This window comes from Bos taurus, chromosome 23 (genome assembly GCF_002263795.3).
Source record: "Bos taurus isolate L1 Dominette 01449 registration number 42190680 breed Hereford chromosome 23, ARS-UCD2.0, whole genome shotgun sequence".
Taxonomy (NCBI): Eukaryota; Metazoa; Chordata; class Mammalia; order Artiodactyla; family Bovidae; genus Bos; species Bos taurus.
In genome coordinates, this window is record NC_037350.1 from 36,938,508 (window position 1) to 36,958,176 (window position 19,669).

General features: G+C 40.8%; 1 protein-coding gene across 6 annotated transcripts in view; it reads right to left on the reverse strand.

The window, feature by feature from the left end:
- CDKAL1 (CDK5 regulatory subunit associated protein 1 like 1) overlaps positions 1-19,669 on the reverse strand; it is a 739,806-nt gene that overhangs the window by 205,896 nt on the left and 514,241 nt on the right. For all 6 annotated transcript variants that reach the window (XM_059880369.1, NM_001192691.1, XM_059880368.1 and 3 more), the window contains one exon: positions 6,252-6,314. In XM_059880369.1, coding sequence (XP_059736352.1) covers positions 6,252-6,314 — 63 coding nt within the window. The remainder of the gene's footprint in view (positions 1-6,251; positions 6,315-19,669) is intronic.

The following is a 19,669-nucleotide window of genomic DNA, read 5'->3' on the forward strand; positions in this document are numbered from 1 at the left end:
CTTGAAGCCAGAAATAGCAGAACTATATCTGCCTCTTTGGTAACAATCGTATGGTTACCTTGAGCAGGAAGCACAGATTTTACACCAAAAGAGCTCTTTAGAATGTCCATTATTTTGAGACTGAGTTACTCATACGACTTTAGTGTAGAGTTCCTGAGGCCAATGAAATGAGTTTAGTATTTACTGAAGTGCTCACTTCCCTGTGTTCCAAGGCCATAACCTGAGCATGGTTTTAGTATGCTGTATGCTCTTTAGTTTACTACAACTAAAACTATGGTTTTAGTATGAATGTGACAAAGGTAACAATAAGGGAACTCAATCAGACATTTATCCAATTGTTCCTGCTATTTAGCAACATCCCCCAAATTACTTTTTAAACAACTTTTAGTCTTTGCCAAAGATGGGGACTAGAGTTAAGTGCACAAATAGCTTTGCCCAACCTGCTGCAGAGAACCATTTTAAGCATGGCATAAACATGGCAAATCAATAACTTGTCTCTTCCTCTGCATGTGCCATGAAAATCTGGCTATCAAAGAGAGCTGGATCCATTAAGAACTGAAGTTGCTATTTCCAGAGAGCAGATAGCTCAAAGCCCAATAGGGCCAGCAGGCAATAATCCAAACCCGCATCTCCTTCTCTAAATGTACAACCCAAGGCACTCTGATGCTACTTCACTCCAAGCACAGGGCATGATGAAGGTTTGACAGTTCTGTAGCTGCCTCAGGATTGAGTCAAATGGCAGTGACTCTTCAAACATAAAGAACTGGATAAAGTAACTTCCATTTTAAATTACTAGACAGATGTGATTAATGGAAAAATGTAAATCAGTAGATGATTTTCTGAAATGAAACTGTTCCTTTGGCTTAAGTTGTGTTATGTGGATTTATGAAACTTGATGCCATAGAGATTACTAGTCTCTTAGGGAAGAAAGGACGGTATATAACCAAAGACTTCTTTTACCCAAGACTTCTGAAATAGATTGGGCTTCTGTCCAAATGAAGCTGCAAAAAATATAATTTTACACTTTCTATTACATAGTTCACTGTACACTAGTAGGTATGAATTCCAAGAAGTATTTGTATCCACAACAGTTCTTAAGGTAATCTTAGGAAGTGTGGATCAGGAAAACACACGTCAATTATTTTCGTATATTTAATACTGCAGGTAAGAATGCACTGTCCTGGACTTCCCTGGTAGCCCAGTGGTTGAGAATCTGCCTACCATGCAGGGCACACAGGTTCAATTCCTGGTCTGGGAAGACTCCACATAGATGCCTCTGGGCAACTATGCCCATGTGCCACAAATAGAGAGTAGCCCCGGTCACTGCAACTAGAGAAGGTCTGTGCACAGTAACGAAGACCCACTGCAGCCAAAACCAACTCAGAAATTTGAAAAAATGCATTGTACTGATTCACTACTTACAAGTATTCACTCAAGTTATACCTAGAATAAGCTTTAGGATAAAAGTATAACAATTCTCAAAGGCTTTAATAATTTTAGACTATCTACTAAATAAATAATTGGGGGGAAGACAGATTCTACCCTTCTCATCTCTTAGGTTCTCATACATTTTCTGTCCCACCTGGTTAATTTTTTACCCAATTACCAATACATGTTCAACCACTCTTTGACTATTTCTCATTTATTAAACCACTCTCTATAGTAATACATACTTCATTTATCCAACGTTATTAACAACCAGCTCTTCCTAAGAGAGTTTTCAGGATAAAGACGATTTATTCTGAAAAGATCAATGTTTGTAAAAATAGATTATACACATCTCTACAATTTTTTAAAGAAAACTTCTGCTTCCTGAGGTAATTTAGGTCCAATTATTTTACTCTGGGACTACAAAAACTGTATTATAGGGATATTTGGACGCACATTCAGTGGCCTTGGGCGGCTGCACATTTAGAAGCCCTCTGTTAATGACTTAGAGCTTTTACGGCCAACCTCGGCCTTGCATTCATTTGCATGCGGCCACTTAATGCAGCTCTGACTTCTTGAAGCAATAACCACCCTCTTTTTAACTGCTGCTAGAGTTGACTGTGGTACACATCTATGTTTGTTAGAACTATTTTTTTTTTTTTTAAGTGGACTATTTATGGATGGAGAACTGAAGAACTAATGAGGCAGGGAGAGAGAGAATTAGATGATTGTGACAGTCTGGGCCTAGGCTGGCTTACTTTCAGGTTCTGGGTTGTGTTTTTGATGGCTAAGATCGCTACACAAAAGACCTCCGGTTGAGTGATTTTCTGTCTATTCATATGCTAACTTCTCAAGTGTATTCAATTCACAGGCAGCTGTTTTTTTGGACACACATGAGTCTGTTTACAGTTCAAGCGATACATGTCTACATGTGCAGGAAAAAATCATTAAAATAACACTGGTCACCAAAAGACAAAGAAAAGTTTACTTCACCAACACAAGTATGTTTCTACTCATGTGTGTCCACTGATTTATGTCGAAAATTATTCAAACAACAACAGTCACTAAAAGAAAATGAGAAGCCCGCTTCACAAAACACAGAAACTTTAACAGTGACAACCTGTTAAAAAGACTCCCTTTTAATGGTCGAGTATATATTAATTCATATAGATTATCTATGTTGAGGAAGTATTGAATTGTGCAGATGTAAAAACCACTACAGACCTAAACAGATTGTGTACCTTTTCCTTTCCAAGTATGTTCATATTTTATAGTAGCATTTTATGATAGCAAATTATAAACATCTGTGTTTAGCTGATAAACCTAGATTTCTCCCACACATAATTCTGATAGTATGTAACAAGAAAGAAAGGAAGGCAACAGGAAAGAGGGAGACATCTTATATATGCATGGCAATATTTTCTTCAGGTCAGAGACAAAAAGCATTAAAGCTAATCTGCATAGCTTTAATAACAACATTCTAATGATAACCTATTCCACCTATCCTTGACTTATCCAAAGCAGAAATGCAACTCCAGGTTGGCTGTCCTTGGCCTGGGAGACCTTTGGTCATATAAGTTTGTGGTTAGCTGTGATGTGGTTTCAGAAATTCCAAGCTCTGTTTATTATGTGTTTATTAAAACAACAAGGAAAGAATATAACGTACAAAACACAATCAGATTACCTGCGGCTACTGGATTTCCTTTACCAATGTTCCCTTTTTATTAGGATAGAGAAATGAGACTCAGGGTTTGGTCAAGCCTTTCTGTGTATGTTTACGAGAATTCCTAAAAACAATTTTTAAAAAAGATGAACATAGGACTAGAGATAACAATCCAAAGCGAAATTCTTCCAGGCTCCAGCAAAATTTGACTTAGAGTATTAAAAAAAACAAATCGAGTATTTTCCTCAAGACTCATCCTGCGTGCTCATTTTGCCCTAAGCTCTATTTGCTTTTTGCCACAGCACTTACAGAGAACCAACTGACCATTTACAACCTAAACAATGGCTTTCAAGTCTGATTAAGAAACTGCACCTGGCTTCACTCAAACAACAAATTTGTTTAACCTGGTGACTTTCCTGTGTCTGGGGTCAGGCAGGCACAGTCTCAGTTTGGCGGAGAAAAGGAGAGCAAACTTAAGTGACTCAGTGAGAACAAAACGGTGGGGCCGACGCCCCTTTTTCAATACAACGGTTTTAACGGTTTCTTGGAGGCAAGACTATCATTTCAGTGACCCACTATAATTTGGGATGAACCCCCAGAAAGTTATGCCAACTTTAGAACAGGATTTGCATTTCTGGGTTTACTCAGCATTATGAACCTTCTGAAATGCTAAGTATTCCTTCTTGGGTACAAATTTACATCAAGGGGAAAATGAACAATTAAAAAAAATCTAGCTAGAGAAGAATAGAATACCATAACACTCACTCCCATGAGTAGACCATAGTGCTTTTTTTTTTTTTTTTTACTTCTGGCATAATTTTTACTATGGAAAATTTCAATCATATAAAAAAATACACAGAAGGATGAACCCCTACAAACCAATAATTTAGTTTTGATAATCATCAACGCAAGGCCAACCTTATTTTTACTGTGCCCTACCCATGTCCCCCTTTTAATTCTTTTTTAAAGCAAATCCAAGACAGCCTATATTTTATTTTTTATAAGCTTTCATTTACGACATATATATATATATAACCTGAAAGATCTCTCCAGAAAGCTCATTGAGCATGAGATGTTTAAACCAATTTTAACCACATCTTACAAAACATTTTACACTAAAATCTATCTGTCTAGAAAACTAATTTGAATATAATTGGGGAATTAAAATGACAAGGTAACTCAAATCACAATCTTCTATTATTTTACTTACGGAGAAAAAAGGAACATTCTAACATTGAGAAAACACTGCACGTCACTCAATGCCCATGATTCAAGAGACATGGTTAAGAGTAAAACGGTTAAACTTGCCTGAAAGGAGTTTAGAAAAACATGAAAAGGTGAGTAAGGGGGAAGGAGAAATTTTTCTAGAAAATTTCATCCTTTTAACCGCATATATAGAAAAAAACAATGCCATCAGGCTAAACCTTGGGTGCTTCAAAAATCACTCATCAAGCCGTCCAGCTACTTAACAGTAATTTATGACCGACCTAAAGCAAAGATCAAAGGGAGCTCCATCCAGCATTTATGTTCAGTTCCTCACTGCCTGATGACTAATTTGTAGAGGAATGAAGTCTTCACAGAGGAAGCCAAAATCATCTGAGGTGACTTTGATACAATGCCACAAAGGATATGAAGAGGAAGCCAGGAGAAGCTGTGAGTGGCTAAGCTCCATTAAGAGTTCTAATAAAAGAATAATGGAATTTCCCTTAACAGTGAATTCAAAAAATGTTAGAAGTGGACAAAATTAGACAAGTCAGGCACAACCTCTGATTTGTCACAGCCTATTGTTGCTGCTGCTGTTAAATATTAACTTCAGCCACTGTTGCATTTATGTTAATTAAATGACACTGTCTAAAAAAAAAAAAGGCGACTTTCCCATCGGACATCTGGCCAATCTCATTCCGCTGGCTGTCCTGTTACTTATCAGTCTGCACCTTCCGCCTGCACTGTCAGACACTCCTGGCTTGCTCAAGCTCTTTCCAACAAATTGCTATTCTTCCGTGATCGATTTCACTTGAAAAATTTAACTTGAAATGATAAATGTTTAGTCTTGTACATCGCTGTGGTCACATGGAATACAACATCTCTTTTGACAGATTTTTGACGCTTAAGTCAACTGGTTACTATAGAAAAACCAGAAGCTATTCAAATTCTTTCAACTTCTATGAACAATTGGCACAATTTTTTTCCTCCTGAATCCAGACATCTCTGTATTCTCAAATGAAGAAAGTAGTTTTCACACTCCTTATTTTGGCTAGTTAAAAAATCCCTACCACATGTCTCTTTGTAAATTCATAGATAAAGATTTAAGTTTATATCAGCATTTCAACCGTGCAAATGTTTTTTGTTTGCTTCTGAAATCACCTCAAATTAACAGGTTTATCGGAACCTTACATGATATAGAAGATTTGAACAAGTCTCAGGATACTTTCATATATTTCCCTATGAAGATGCTGTATTGTGCATTTTCGTTAAAAAATTAGTGGGCTTCTTTTTTTTTTTTTTTTTTAAGAATTTATGTTTTACAAATATATAGTAAAATACTTATCAGTGAGAAGAGGCTTAAGAATTTTTCAAAGACAGGGAGTGGAGAGTGTGGGGCATACATACAAGACGACTGGCTGTGGATCTATGAAGTTACTGGACGGATGGAGGGCCAAGGTCATTAACTATGTGGTCTTCGATACAGCAAAGCTCTCGGGAGTGAGTATTTCAGGTATAATTCTAGGCACTGCTTCCTGTTAGAGTGTTTTTTTTTTTCTTAAGAAATAGAACTTTCTGTCAGGAGCAACGGTGAACCGAGAGTTGGCAGATAATATTCTATCTTCATCAATTCAAAAGCCAAGTTCATTTACTACACTGTTTGGAAAGGAAAAAACCCACTAATCAAGAAACACCCCCAAATCTGTCTTTTCACAGTCTTTGAGGCTTCAGTGACAATATGTAACCAGATTTTAATGTGAATACAGAAGAATATTTTAGTTCAGAAATACAAATTTTCTCTCTTCTTTACAAGAGATAAAGAGTTAAAAATTAAAACTGAAATATAAATGTAGTTGGTAGAAGTGTACTTCCAAATCACTGTGTACTGGCGAACACGGTGCTCTACGTTCAGAAGCACTTCTATTACCCAATCACACTGATAACACGCTGCTCTTACCTTGTGATCGTATGGATTGTACGAATGAAATATCCGAGAGAGCTCTTTTGTTCTTTGTTTTTTCTGTGGGAGAAAACACAAACCTTTGAGTTGACAGGTGGCAAAAATACACACATGTGTATATATCTAAATGTAGATCTCTAGCTCTATCTCTCTATCTACTTTATGACATTATTTTGAGATTTTTTTCCTTTGTGCAGGCCGAGGACCTACACGGTTAATTTGGGATGAATGGATACAACCAGAAACCAAGGCCACTTGACGGTCATGTGGATCACTGTCACAGGCCAGCCAGGCAGTCTCTTTATGCAAAGTTTCATAATTACAGCTCTACTTATTACAAATGCATATATTCAGACACTAAAAAAAATATATATGAGAAGAAAGAAAATACATTTAGAACACTTTCGGTTTCACAGCAACACCAACTTCTGTTACTCTGAGTTGGGCACGAGCAAGGCTTCCCTGGAGGCTCAGTGGTAAAAGAATCCACCTGTAATGTGGAAGCTGAAGGAGACACAGGTTGGAGCCCTGGATCGAGAAGATCCCCTGGAGGAGGGAGTAGCAACCCACTCCAGTATTCTTGCCTGGAGAATGCCATGCACAGAGAAGCCTGGTGGGCTAGAGTCCACAGGGTCACAAAGAGTTGGACACAACTCAAGTGACTTAGCACGCATGCATGCATACATATATATGACTGCTATAGATAGAATGGTATCTCACACACAGTAGGCACTCAATAAATATTTGCTGAACTAATGAATAAATGAATATACCTGAGTTAGACAGGCATATACCAACTGTATCAGTAATGACAACACGTGACTCTCATACACAGTTACGAGAAGAAAAGCCCCCTTCACTTCTCATGATGTCTTCTTCATTACAAGAAGTGAGTCTTCTCCATCTCCTTACCCCCAGCATCTGTGATAATGAAGGGTGCTATTCTCTTAGGAGAGGTGACTGTAAGAATCAGCTTGTTTATTTTTGTTTTACTGATTGTTTTGTTTACTAATTGTTTAATCAGCGTGTTAATCCACCTTCCCGTAACCACTGTGAGAAATTTTGTGGATGGTTTCAGACTTTCTGTGCATGTATCTTCACACACAACTGATAACTTTTACTTTCAAAGAAAAAGGATCATTCTGTATACATTCTTCTGAAATTTACTTTTTTTCCACTTCACTATTTATCCTTGCCAAACTTAAGTGCCTGTATATCCAGCACTGTGATCCCTTAAGAGTTCTAAAATCCCAAAACTCCTGAAATCTGAACTTTCTTCCTTCAATGCATTTCAATTTATAAATATAACGATAATCTTTGCACAAACATCTAGGCCAGCTTGAGAGTGTGCGTTTTTTAAAAGGATAAATTATGGAAGTCCAGTTGCAGAATCAAGGAGTAGGCATGTTTATTACCTTGATAGGAACAGCCAGGCAGCCCCCTCCTCCAGAGAGTAGACCAACCTTCCCCTCACCAAGAGTGAATGAAAAAAGGGATTATGGCTTAGCTTGGAAATTCTTAATTTCTCTTTTCTGTTTAAAGGTTAGAACATTTATAAATTTAGTGAAAAGATAAGACATTTTAAAAAACAGGTATTAAACACCATCCCAGCTGCTGATTATAGAATGCATTTCTTGTATTTAGATTTTGTGTATCATAGAGTTAGCCCACTTCAGTTCAATTCAGTTGCTCAGTTGTGTCCGACTCTGTGACCCCATGGACTGCAGCATGCCAGGCTTTCTTGTCCATCACCAACTCCCAGAGTTTGCTCAAACTCATGTCCATCGAGTCGGTGATGCCATCCGAACATCTCATATACCACATCTTAAAATTCTGTCATGAGAGTGGCCAGTCTGTCCTTAAGACTGCTCCCATCTGGCTTCTGGGTCTACTCTGATGTTGTTGATCCTTGGCCAGTACCCATGTTTCCTTTCTTTAAACTCCAGTCTCCTCCTGAGCACACCCATTGCACCTCCCCAGGGTGAAATCCACAAAGATCTCCAGCATAGGTCCTACATGACCTTTGGCATCTACCTGGTTGCAGAGTCAGAGCTATTATCACTGAGGCGCTTGTGTTAGAGTCATTTGTACACACTCACGGGTTTCCTACAGATTAGTTCTCTACTTTGGAACTATCTTTGGAGCCCAATTCAAGTAAGCAGTCCTTCAAATCACTTGGCCTGTTTCCACATTCTGACACCCACTAGCCGACATCCCTCCCTGCAGCTCAGCCAAAATCCCCACTTCCCCTGTCTACCTCTGAGCCATGTTGCTGACCACCTGGCTGCCCTAACTCCATTTCTCTGGAGAGCAGAGATGTATGTCTAACTGTATGGAAACAGTTTCATGGCTCTCCAAGCCCTGGCATCTGTTCTGAACAGGTCACCTGCCCACCAGAGTTTTCATTAGCTTCTAATTTTCTCTTTCCTCTCCATACACCCACTTAGCTGGTTTAACAGTTCTTGGCTTATACTTCAATCAGAAGAGAAATGACGGATATTAACACTTCCTTTGGTAGGAGACAATATAAAACACTGGGGAAAAAAATTTTTTTTTTCAGAAAGGAAATTATGCTAGAGAAGATAAAATAGGTGGCATATCAGTATTCAGCCTACGGGGTCTCCCAGGACTGATCAGTCCAAAAATGGTAGAGCTCCCAGCTTGAGTCAGCAAGTGGATAAGGGATAGGCAGAGGCAGTTTGGTGCGGCCTTTTATGTGGGTTTGGGTTTTAAAACCTAAATATACCTTCTATTATTTGGGGAAGAAAGTAGGGTATAAATAAATAGCAAGTAACACTATTCAGATTAAACCCAAAAAGCAGACAGTGAAGAAAGAATGCCCTTTTGTCCGACAACAAATTTACTATATACAACTACAGTGAAGTCTTGGCTGTGACTATGGAAGGCTACATATTATTAGTCCAGTTAACTGAAGACCACTGCTGTTTTTCCTGTGAGGTCAGAGTCATGTAGCCCAGAGCTGCATCTTCTGGGATCTAGAATAGGGGTTGACAAATGAGGGCCCCTGGGTCAATTCAGCCTGTTGTCTGTTTCTGCAAATAAAATGTTAATGAAAAATAATAGTCACACTCACTTGCTTATGTATCATCTATGGCTGACTTCACTCCATAACAGCAGAATTTGAGTGGTTGCAACAGAGACTCTATAGTTCATAAATGCTATCTGACCCTTTACAAAAAAAGTTATACAAATAGCCATCTCTGATCTATTCACAGAATCTCTATCTTTGACCACGTCCACTTCTGGCAATAGTCCTGTGACCCCCAAATTAAATGAACAACTATTTGTCCAGCAAAATTCCTTGTTCCTTTTGCTCACTGAATGAAGACAGTTCAAGAATCAATCATAACCTATATTGACACATCAGGATGAACATATCAAGGAAAATATCAATTAGCTGTTTTTTCAGGATTTTGCATTCTGAGCATTCTATACTCAGAGAATGTTACAAGTTGTTTTTGAGAGCATGCTGAAATAGATAAAGGGCTTTTGGAGCTTTCTGTAGTCACATTATAACTGCTGGTGACAGAAACTTTGAGAAGAGACCCTTTACTAAGTTCTAGCACTAAAGCCAAGTAGCAGGTTTTGTGTACAAGTAACTAAAGTAAGCCAGTTGCTAGTGAGCCAGTTTCTCACACACAGACCATGTTAACAATACGAAGCTACAAGACTTGTTGAGCCTTGCTATCAGCAGTTTTAACTGAAACTAAAAGCTGAGCCAAAAATGGAATAATTAGGTATTTTCCTATTGCATCACAGTGTGTGTCTAAATTACCTCCCACTTTTTCGCCTGTTAAAACAAACATCTCAGTCATGCAACCACCTGTTAATTCTCCAAGTGTTTAAAAAGTAAACATGTTAAACAAGTTGTGTGATGAACTTGGAATGAGGGTGGCCAAAGTACAATAAGTATGGCAAACACCTCCCCAAGAACTGTGTAAGGTGCCTTCAAGTCCACCTCATCACTAAGCTCAAGGTCCAGGTCACAGAGATGTGCGTGCATGCTCAGTCGTGTCCGACTCTTTGCAACCCCATAGACTGCAGCCCACTAGGCTCCTCTGTCTGTGGGATTCTCCAGGCAAGAATACTGGAGTGGGTTGCCATGCCCTCCTCCAGGGGAAGTCAGAATCTCACTCTGCAAGGACAGAAAACACGAATGACCCCTTTTATGTTCATGTTTAAATTCCCTTTCAGACAAAACCAAACAAAATTAAAGGTCCTAGGGGAGAATTTTTTTTAACAGTTCAGGTTTGCAGATAATGTAATTATTTCAGTTTTCATCAAAGATAACAATAGAGCTCAGATCTGAAAGGCATTACACATGTGATGAGAACCTGTATTTCGAACAAGATCAAAATATAATCAATTGAGTTTTAACAATATCCACCAATTTTACTTCTCCTGGTTCCCCAAATGAATTCAATGCTTTCTGGGCCCATTCTCTATTTATAGGTTAACGTTTTCTAAAATAAAATAGTGCTGAGTATAAGGTGAAACTGCAATAACTCTACATATGGATTCTCAAAAACAGGAAAACCTACAAGCTTTCAAGGAGTTTGATGTGTTTAAGGTATGTTCTAATAAAACTCAAGTGTTTCAGCAGGTCTTCATCATACTTTGTGGTAAGAAGACAAAAGAACAAGTTTGAGTTTCAATGGACTGACTGCTGGTTTCTGGTTCTGTCTATAAGGAACTTGGAAGTTACTATTCTGAAACACCAGCAACGTGTCTTGGACCCAGACGAGAGCAAAGGACACGAGGAACACTGCCCCCCCTCCCCCGCTCCCCCCCACCCTCAACTGGAGAGACCAACAAGCAACCGAGCAGAGCAGGGCCTTTCTGGGACCAGAGTTGGGGCAGGGAAACCCGAACAATAATTATTGGAAGCTCAGTGCTGACAACTTTGGGAGTTAAGGACTCCAATGGGATCCAGTTGTAGGGACCCCCACAAGGCTGTGAGATTTACCAGCAGAAGCCCCATAGAAAAATCAGAGAAAAATCCCCTTGGGCTTCTGGCAGGAGGAGGGGGAAAATGAATCATTTTGGAATACACCAGTGCATTTTGCTCTTCACAAGGTCTGCCCCCAAGAGAAGCTAGCTAATCAGAGCCTAACCTGCTAGGGTTATTACCTAACTGACCTCGGAAGGGAACACACAGCTCCAGCCCACCTCACCGTCCAATCCCACCTAAAGAGAGAGAAAAACATTGAGAAACACTTGTGAAGATCACAGTGCAGAGGCCTAGGCTGACTGAGAGACTGAGACACAATCACAGGAATACATAACACTTGCCCCCACACACATCTTGCCATATTATTAAAGGCAGTTCCTTTTAACCAGGACACTATATCTGATGATCAAGAAACATCACAAGGTATGTCAAAGGAAAAAATCACCCACAATTTGAAGAGACAGAGCAAATGTCACAACCAGACATGGCAGAGATGTTAGAATTATCATAAAGCAATTATGATTAATACACTAACATCTCTAATGGGTGAAGCAAACAGCATGCAAGAACAAATGGACATTGGAAGCAGAGAGAGAGAAATGCTAAGAAAAAAAAAACAAATGTTAGAGATCAAAAATAATGTAACAGAAATGAAGAATGCCTTTATGGGCTTATTAATAGAGTGAACACAGCTGAGGAAAGAATCTCTGAGCTAGGGGATATTTTGATAGAAACCTCTAAACTGCAAAGCAGAGAATAAACACTAAAAGAAATGAGAATATCCAAAGATTGTGAGATAAAAGGTATAACATATATGCTATTGGACTTATAGCAGGAGAAAAAAGAGAGGGGAGAAGACAAAATAACTTGAAGTAAGAATGACCAAGAATTTCCCCAAACTAAGGTCAAATTCTGGAAAATTCTGGAACTAAACCACAGATTTAGGAAGCTCAGAGAACATCAAGCAGGACACATGCCAAGAAAACTACACCTTGCTATATCATCTTCAAATTACAGTAAATCAAAGATAAGAAAAAATCTTGAAAAATGCCAGAAAGGAAAAAACACATTACCTGCAGAGGAGCAAAGGTAAGAGTTATATTAAACTTCTCTTCAGGAACCTTGCAGGCAAGGAGAGAGTAGAATGAAGTATTTGAAGTGTTGAGAGACAAAAATCCACCAACCTAGAATTCTGTACCTTGAATAACGATCCTTCAAAAATAAAGGAGCAATTAAGACCCATATCACGTATGCGTGTGAGAGTTGGACCATTAAGAAAGCTGAGCACTGAAGAATCGATGCTTTTGAACTGTGGTGTTGGAGAAGACTCTTGAGAGTCCCTTGGACTGCAAGGAGATCCAACCAGTCAATCTTAAAGGAGGTCAGTCCTGAATATTCATTGGAAGGACTGATGTTGAAGCTGAAACTCTGATACTTTGGCCACCTGATACGAAAAACTGACTCACTGGAAAAGACTCTGATGCTGGGAAAGAGTGAAGGCAGGAGGAGAAGGGGATGACAGAGGATGAGATGGTTGGATGGCATCACCTCCTCAATGTACATGAGTTTGAGTAGGCTCCGGGAGTTGATGATGGACAGGGAAGCCTGGCATGCTGCAGTCCATGGGGGTCGCAAAAAGTCAGACAAGACTGAGCGACTGAACTGAACTGGAGACTCTTTCAGACAAAGAAAAATTGAGGGAATTGGTTAAAAGAAGCTCTTTAGAGAAAAAGAAAATAATATAGGTCAGAAATGTGAGCCTTATTCTTAATTGATCTAATAGGCAATTGTTTGTTCAAAATACATATAACAACAACAATGTATTTGATTATACATGCTCATGTATATGTGAAATAAGCCCTTACTCCTCCTGTAAGGCCACCATACAAGGGATGGGAAGAAGGAATGAGGATTATTTTGTTATTACAAAGTATTCACACTGCCTGGAGAAGGCGATGGCACGCCACTCCAGTACTCTTGCCTGGAAAATCCCATGGATGGAGGAGCTTGGTGGGCTGCAGTCCACGGGGTCGCTGAGGGTGGGACACGACTAAGCGACTTCACTTTGACTTTTTACTTTCATGCATTGGAGAAGGAAATGACAACCCACTCCAGTGTCCTCGCCTGGAGAATCCCAGGGACGGTGGGGCCTGGTGGGCTGCCATCTATGGGGTTGCACAGAGTCTGACACAACTGAAGTGACTTGGCAGCAGCAGCAGCAGCAGCAAAGTCAGAGTGAGAGGACGGGAGCCAAGCAAGCTCACCCTCTGGACGGTCAGTTCTGAACAGCTGCCCTTTGTGCTGTGCAGGGGCAGCGGTGACTATCAGGCAGTGATGGTGCCCAGGGGACTAGAAGAGCGTGGCTCTAAGTTGAACCCACGGGGCTGGAGTCAAAACTCCAGGTAGGAAGGGCTAGGGAACAAGGGCTGGTCAGTCACTGCATGACCTAGAAGAGGCAGGTGCTCCACAGGAGAGCCAGAGAACCATGTCCTGAGACAAAAGGGTGGAGAAAGCCAGAGCCAAGAGTTGCAAGGTAACAACCAAGGACTGAGAATCCGAAGGGTTGTTGGTGAAGGACTAGGAACTGGGAGAACCACCGTGAGAACAAGGACTAAGCACAGAGTAGTTACAGACATTGAAGTCAGGAAGAGAAAGGACACCTTCAGAGGTCAGTGAAGGCCGTGACTCCCAGGGATGTGGCCTGGGGCTGAGGCAGGTCTGATGTTGACCGTGGGATCCTCTATTATACTTACTGCATCGGCAGGTTCCTCTAGTCAGGCTGTAGGCAAAGCGCGGCCCATTAAACTCAGCTGAAATAGGACAACGTTTGGTTGAAGAGGGAAAATCGTCTCGCCTACTGGGGGGAGGTCAGTTTTTGATAAAAGCAGAAAGAAAAGAATTGAGTCTATAGATAGATCGTGCCATTTATAAACCATAAGAAAGTAGGTCGAGCACAGGCACGCAGAGACAGAGAAAAAAGGACATGCTTTGTTGAACCAAAGAAACGGCTAAATGATTCGAGCCTGTGGTGTAGGAATTGTGAAAAACCATCAGATGTGTCTCAGAGTTTTGTGACGGCGTTACATGTGGAGCATGGGAGCAAGGCTAGAGGCTGAAGACTGAGAGAGGCGGGTGCAGTGGCTCCAAAAAGTGACACCGTCCCACAGGAAGCGAGGGGCAAGGAGAGGAGGCGAGATGAATGTGAGCAACAGCCCAGAGGCAGGACAGGGGGCACTTGGGTGAGACAGGAATACAAGACGGGGGAGGGCAGAGGAAGACACCATGATTGTTGGCACAGACAGCTGAGGGGAGAGGGGTGCCCTACACTGAGATGAGGAACCTAGACTGACAACACCTCTCTGACCACTGGGCGGGGCATCTGCTCTGGACCTCAGTGTGAAATGAAGGAGTCGGGTTAGGTTCCACCCTGCTTGCAGGTCAGAATCACTGCGGACCCTTTCAGGTAAATCTGCGCTTCAATCTTCATCCCCGGAGATGCTGATTTCATTGGCGTGGTGCGACCCATGCAAGTGTGTGAATTAAATGCTCTTGAGTTTTCCAGTGGGCAGCCAAAGCTGAGAGCCACTATCCCAGACGATCTCTAAGGTCTCCTCCAACTGGTAACCTCTGTTCCTCTATTTCAGTTCCCCACTGTCTTTCAGCTGCTGCCATCCTGGGTTGTGATTCCTACCAGACATTCCCATTCTTAATCCCCATATTATGTCTGTGGCTTTGCCTTATTTCCTGACCTTTTCCTTTCCTTAAAAATGGATTCCATGCAGGAATTCCTCTGGGGCACATTGAGGCTTTGACTGCAGAGAACAGGCTGCTGTTATATATTTAGTTCCCTATGTGGTAAGAGCTTTTGAAAAAACAAGTTGAAAGCTAATTTAATAAACCTGAACCTTTATTTTGTTATCGACGTATAAAACGTCAGAAGCTTAATTAAAAGCACTTGACATTATCAGTGTTCAATCACAACTTCACTTTTACGTTGTATGTTTTTGGCTGGTGTCCCTAAAATGATGATAATCATTCAAGGTCACTGCAGAGAAGGAAAAACAAGTCTTTGGAATTTAAACAATGGACCCCCACATTTAGAAATTGGTGGGGAAAAAAATTAGTGATGTGAAGTATGTTTGGTGATCAAAAACACCCCAAAACATTCAGGAAAACAAACAGATTCTTCAGAATATCATCTGTTTTTCCTTTATATGGTATGTTCACTACTTCTGTGTTCTCTGAGAAATAACTCTACTGTGAGGATGGTAGGAAAAATTAAAAAAAAAAAAAGAAAACTGCTCTAACTTTATAGATTTTTTTGACCTCTTATTTTCTAGTAAGATTTGCAAGAAAATGGAAATGACCATGAACGCTGCTCGCTGTAGTCTTAAATCTCCTTCTCTCCCTCCTGTAAGAGCAAATCCAAGGAGAGACAGTGTGTTCTTTAGTTTCCCCAGTCTTCACAGTCAGGAAAAGGGTCAGGATAGATATTTCTCAGAGAACACTGAGATAGCAGACTTCTAAGAGTGGAAGTCAGAAAACAGATAAGTGAATGTGTTCACTCAATGTAATGGTGCTCAAATAAAATAACCAGGCCATCATGGAAATGCACCACTGATTTTAAAGCACAGTGGGTATCAGTGGGAAACTTTCACCAGTCTCACGTTTCCTAAAACAGTGGAAAGAAGGAGCAGCGATCAGCCTCTGGGTCTCACGGTTAGGGTGGTGGACGAGCAGGGGCACCATTTGCCCTGGCAAGTCCTTAACAAGGCAACAAATGCTGGAAGAAAACGCAGAGGGAATTCTGCATAAATTCAGTGGTATCTGATAAAATAAAATATAAGTAGCCCTATCTCCTTATATCAGGCTCACCTTACTTTCTAAAGAGAACATTTGTGTGCAAGGAAAGGTCATTCTTTGAAAACAAAGTCATGGCTGGCACGTAAGAAAGGAAGGAGACTTGGCTGTTTGGTGGTGATGGGTGCTGCTGAATGAAAAGCCATCACAAGCAGCGGGAAAAGAAACAGCCTTTCAACGTAAAACAAATCCCCGCAAAGAGAACAAAGTCAAAGGGGAACTAAGCTCTACACACCACGAACAATGGTTCCTCCTTCCAGGCTCCTTTGTACAGTAACCTCTGGGTGCTCGAAAGTAGTGTATGAGAACGTGAGTCGCTATAAATATCGACTCAGTATCACTTATCTTCACTCTGCCCTTGCAATGAACCACAAAAGAGTTAACCTTACCTCTTATCTGAACTGCTGTAGAAATGTTTTCTTTCCTGGCCTACCTGAGGCCAATTTTCACCCTCTAAAATCGAGAACTGGCAAAATAGACTCTGCGGGCCAAATAATGACTGGCTGCTAGTTTTGTACAGTCTGCACTGTGCTTTTATATTTGTGAACGGCTATTAAAAAAAAAAAAATCCAGAGAACAAGAATACTGGTGACCTGTGAACATTATATGAAATTCAGACTTCCATAAAGTTTTATTAGCACACAGCCACACTCGTTCATTCACATATTGTGTGTGGCTGCTTTTGTGGACCAAGGCGGCCTGGGATGGCTCCAACAGAAAGCCTGTGGCCCGTAAAGCCAAAAATACTATCTGGCCTTTGACAGGAAGAGTCTGCCAAGCCCTGTTCAAAGTCACTGGTGTGCAGTCCTCATTGCACACTAGAATCACTGGGGGATTTATAGAATACTGACGTCTGGGTGCCACTGTTAGAGACTCTGGTGACTCAGACAGTAAAGGGTCTGCCTGCAATGCCGGAGACCTGGGTTGGGTCCCTGAGTTGGGAAGATCCCCTGGAGGAGGGATTGGCAACCCACCCCAGGATTCTTGCCTGGAAAGTCCCATGGACAGAGGAGGCTGGCGAGCTGCAGTCAATTGGGTTGCAAATGACTGAGCGACTAAGCACACACAACTGATTTAATTGATCTGGGGTTCAGCTTGGAATTTGGAATTTTAAATCTTTGCAGGTGAGGCTAACGTGAAACCAAGGTTGAGAACCATTGCTTAACCCAAGTCTGTCCTGAGGCTGGAGTGAATTTTCTAAGACATGATCATCTGTCACTCTCCTCTTTCAGAACCTGCAAGGGCTCCCATCACTCAGAGAATCAAGTTTCAAGTATCACATCAGGGCTTCGTCCCACTTTCCCCACTAACACCAAAGACAATGTACTGTTCCTGGTAGACCCTGCCTTTTCCTGAGTCCATATCTTGCTAACGCTATGTCGTTTGCCTGGAATGCTTTCCCTACCACCTCCACATATTATATCCATTTGAAAATCCCAGTTCAAATTCGTTCTGGATCCCCGCGCCTCCCTAGAAAAACAGAAAGAAACTTTTAAACCATGGGCTTCCACAGATCTCTTCACCACCCTCCCTGTGTGTCACTGCCTCCTTGGGGCAGAAGCCATGTCCTGGTCATCACTTTTGTACACAATGTTTTACTAAAGAAAGTGACTTGCATGTGGGATCTGCCCAACAAATGCTGCCACCCCCATAATCCCACATCATTTTGGTTTAATTTTCACTGATCCTTTGAAATTGAGCCTCAAACAACTAACCCAGGTCATCTTTTCCCCCAGGCTCTTGATTCATGAACACAACACTCAACCTGGTAACCTTGGCTTCTGCATATTCCTTTGTCCTTCATTTTCCCTGTGACGCCTGCTCCCCTGTGTCACATTAATCCAATCACTTGCCCCCTGGGTAATTTGGGTACTATCTCTGAACCAAAGCCACTGCAGCATTCCTTGGTCATTCCTCAGAGCTTCCTCAAGTCTTTCTGCCTTCACTCTCTTCCTCTGTACCTAAAATATCCTCTCTAAGCTTTAAAATTTAGTTACTAAACCCCTATGTGCATAGCAGCATTATTTACAAAAGCCAAGACAAGGAAGAAGCCTAAATGTCCATTGACAGATAAATGGATAAAGAAGATGTGGTGCATATACACAATGGAATACTGCTCAGCCATAAAAACGAATGAAATGATGCCATTTGCAGCAACATGGATGAGCCTAGAAATTATCATACTAAGTGAAGTAAATGAGAAAGAGAACAAATACCATATCACTTATATGTGGAATCTAAAATATGACACGAACTTATCTACAAAGCAGACTCCCAAATCTAGAGAACAGACTTGTGGTTGCCAAGGGGGCTGGGGGCAGGACGGAGTGGGAGTTTGAGATTAGCAGATGCACACTGTGATATACAGAGTGGCTAAACAACAATGTCGTAACTGTATAGCGCAGGGAAGTATATTCAATGTCTTGTGATAAATCATAATGGAAAAGAGTATGAAAAACAATGTATATATACACAACCGAATCACTTGGCTGTACAGCAGAAATTAATACAACATTGTAAATCAACTATACTCCAATAAAATAAAATTTTAAAAAACCTTCAGCTATTAATAGAATCTATGATTCATTCAGTTGATGCATTGACTGTGTACCCAGGGGGTCATACTCATCACTGTTGAGCTGGAAAGCAAGTCAGATGAGGCCACTGGACTCAACAGAACTTACAAACTAGCAGGGAGAAATAATCACATTTAACCACAACCAGGCACACAGACAGCAAGTACTTAAATGTTTGCTAAATGAATCGCAAAAATTCTGGCTATTAACATTGTGGCATTAACACTGTTTATTAAGTGACTGTGCTAACGAATGGCCTGTTTATGGTTTGTATACAGATTACTAAGTCAATGCAAATTAATTTTATGCCTGATAGTTATTTTTATAACCGTAAAATGTTGCTTCAAGATGATAATCATAAAAACTCCAGAATTTGAAACTTATTTCCACGGGACTTTGCTTTTGAGTCAAGTTATATGTACACAACATTTTTTGTTAGCATGTCTACACCCTCACGAAAACTGCTCCTCTCCCTGACAAGTTACACACAGGATGGGGAAGGACAGCACCGGTTTCTTTTGCCAAGCAGAAAAAATACTAGGAAAGGACAAAATCAACAGCTGTAAGTCATGCATTACCCACAAGGGCTTCCCTAGTGGCTCAGATGGTAAAGTTTGTCTGCAATGTGAGAGACTCGGGTTCGATCCCTGGGTTGGGAAAATCCCATGGGGAAGGAAATGGCAACCCACTCCAGTAGTCTTGCCTGGAGAATCCCAGGCATGGAGGGGCCTGGCGGGCTACAGTCCATGGAGTTGTAAAGAGTGAGACACGACTTGAGCTACTAACATTTAAAATAAACAAGTAAATAAAGTAACCAATAACAGTTCAGAATAGAGCCAGATAACTGATTCGCTATCCATACATTCAGTACTAGCTTTTACAACATAACCCAAACACTTGCTGAGCAAGAATAAATATTACCTCCGCACGGAGGTTTTTCCATTCCCACACTCCATCCCTTTGGGTACTCTTTACCTGAGCAGTTTGGCAAAGGAAAGGAAACTGGG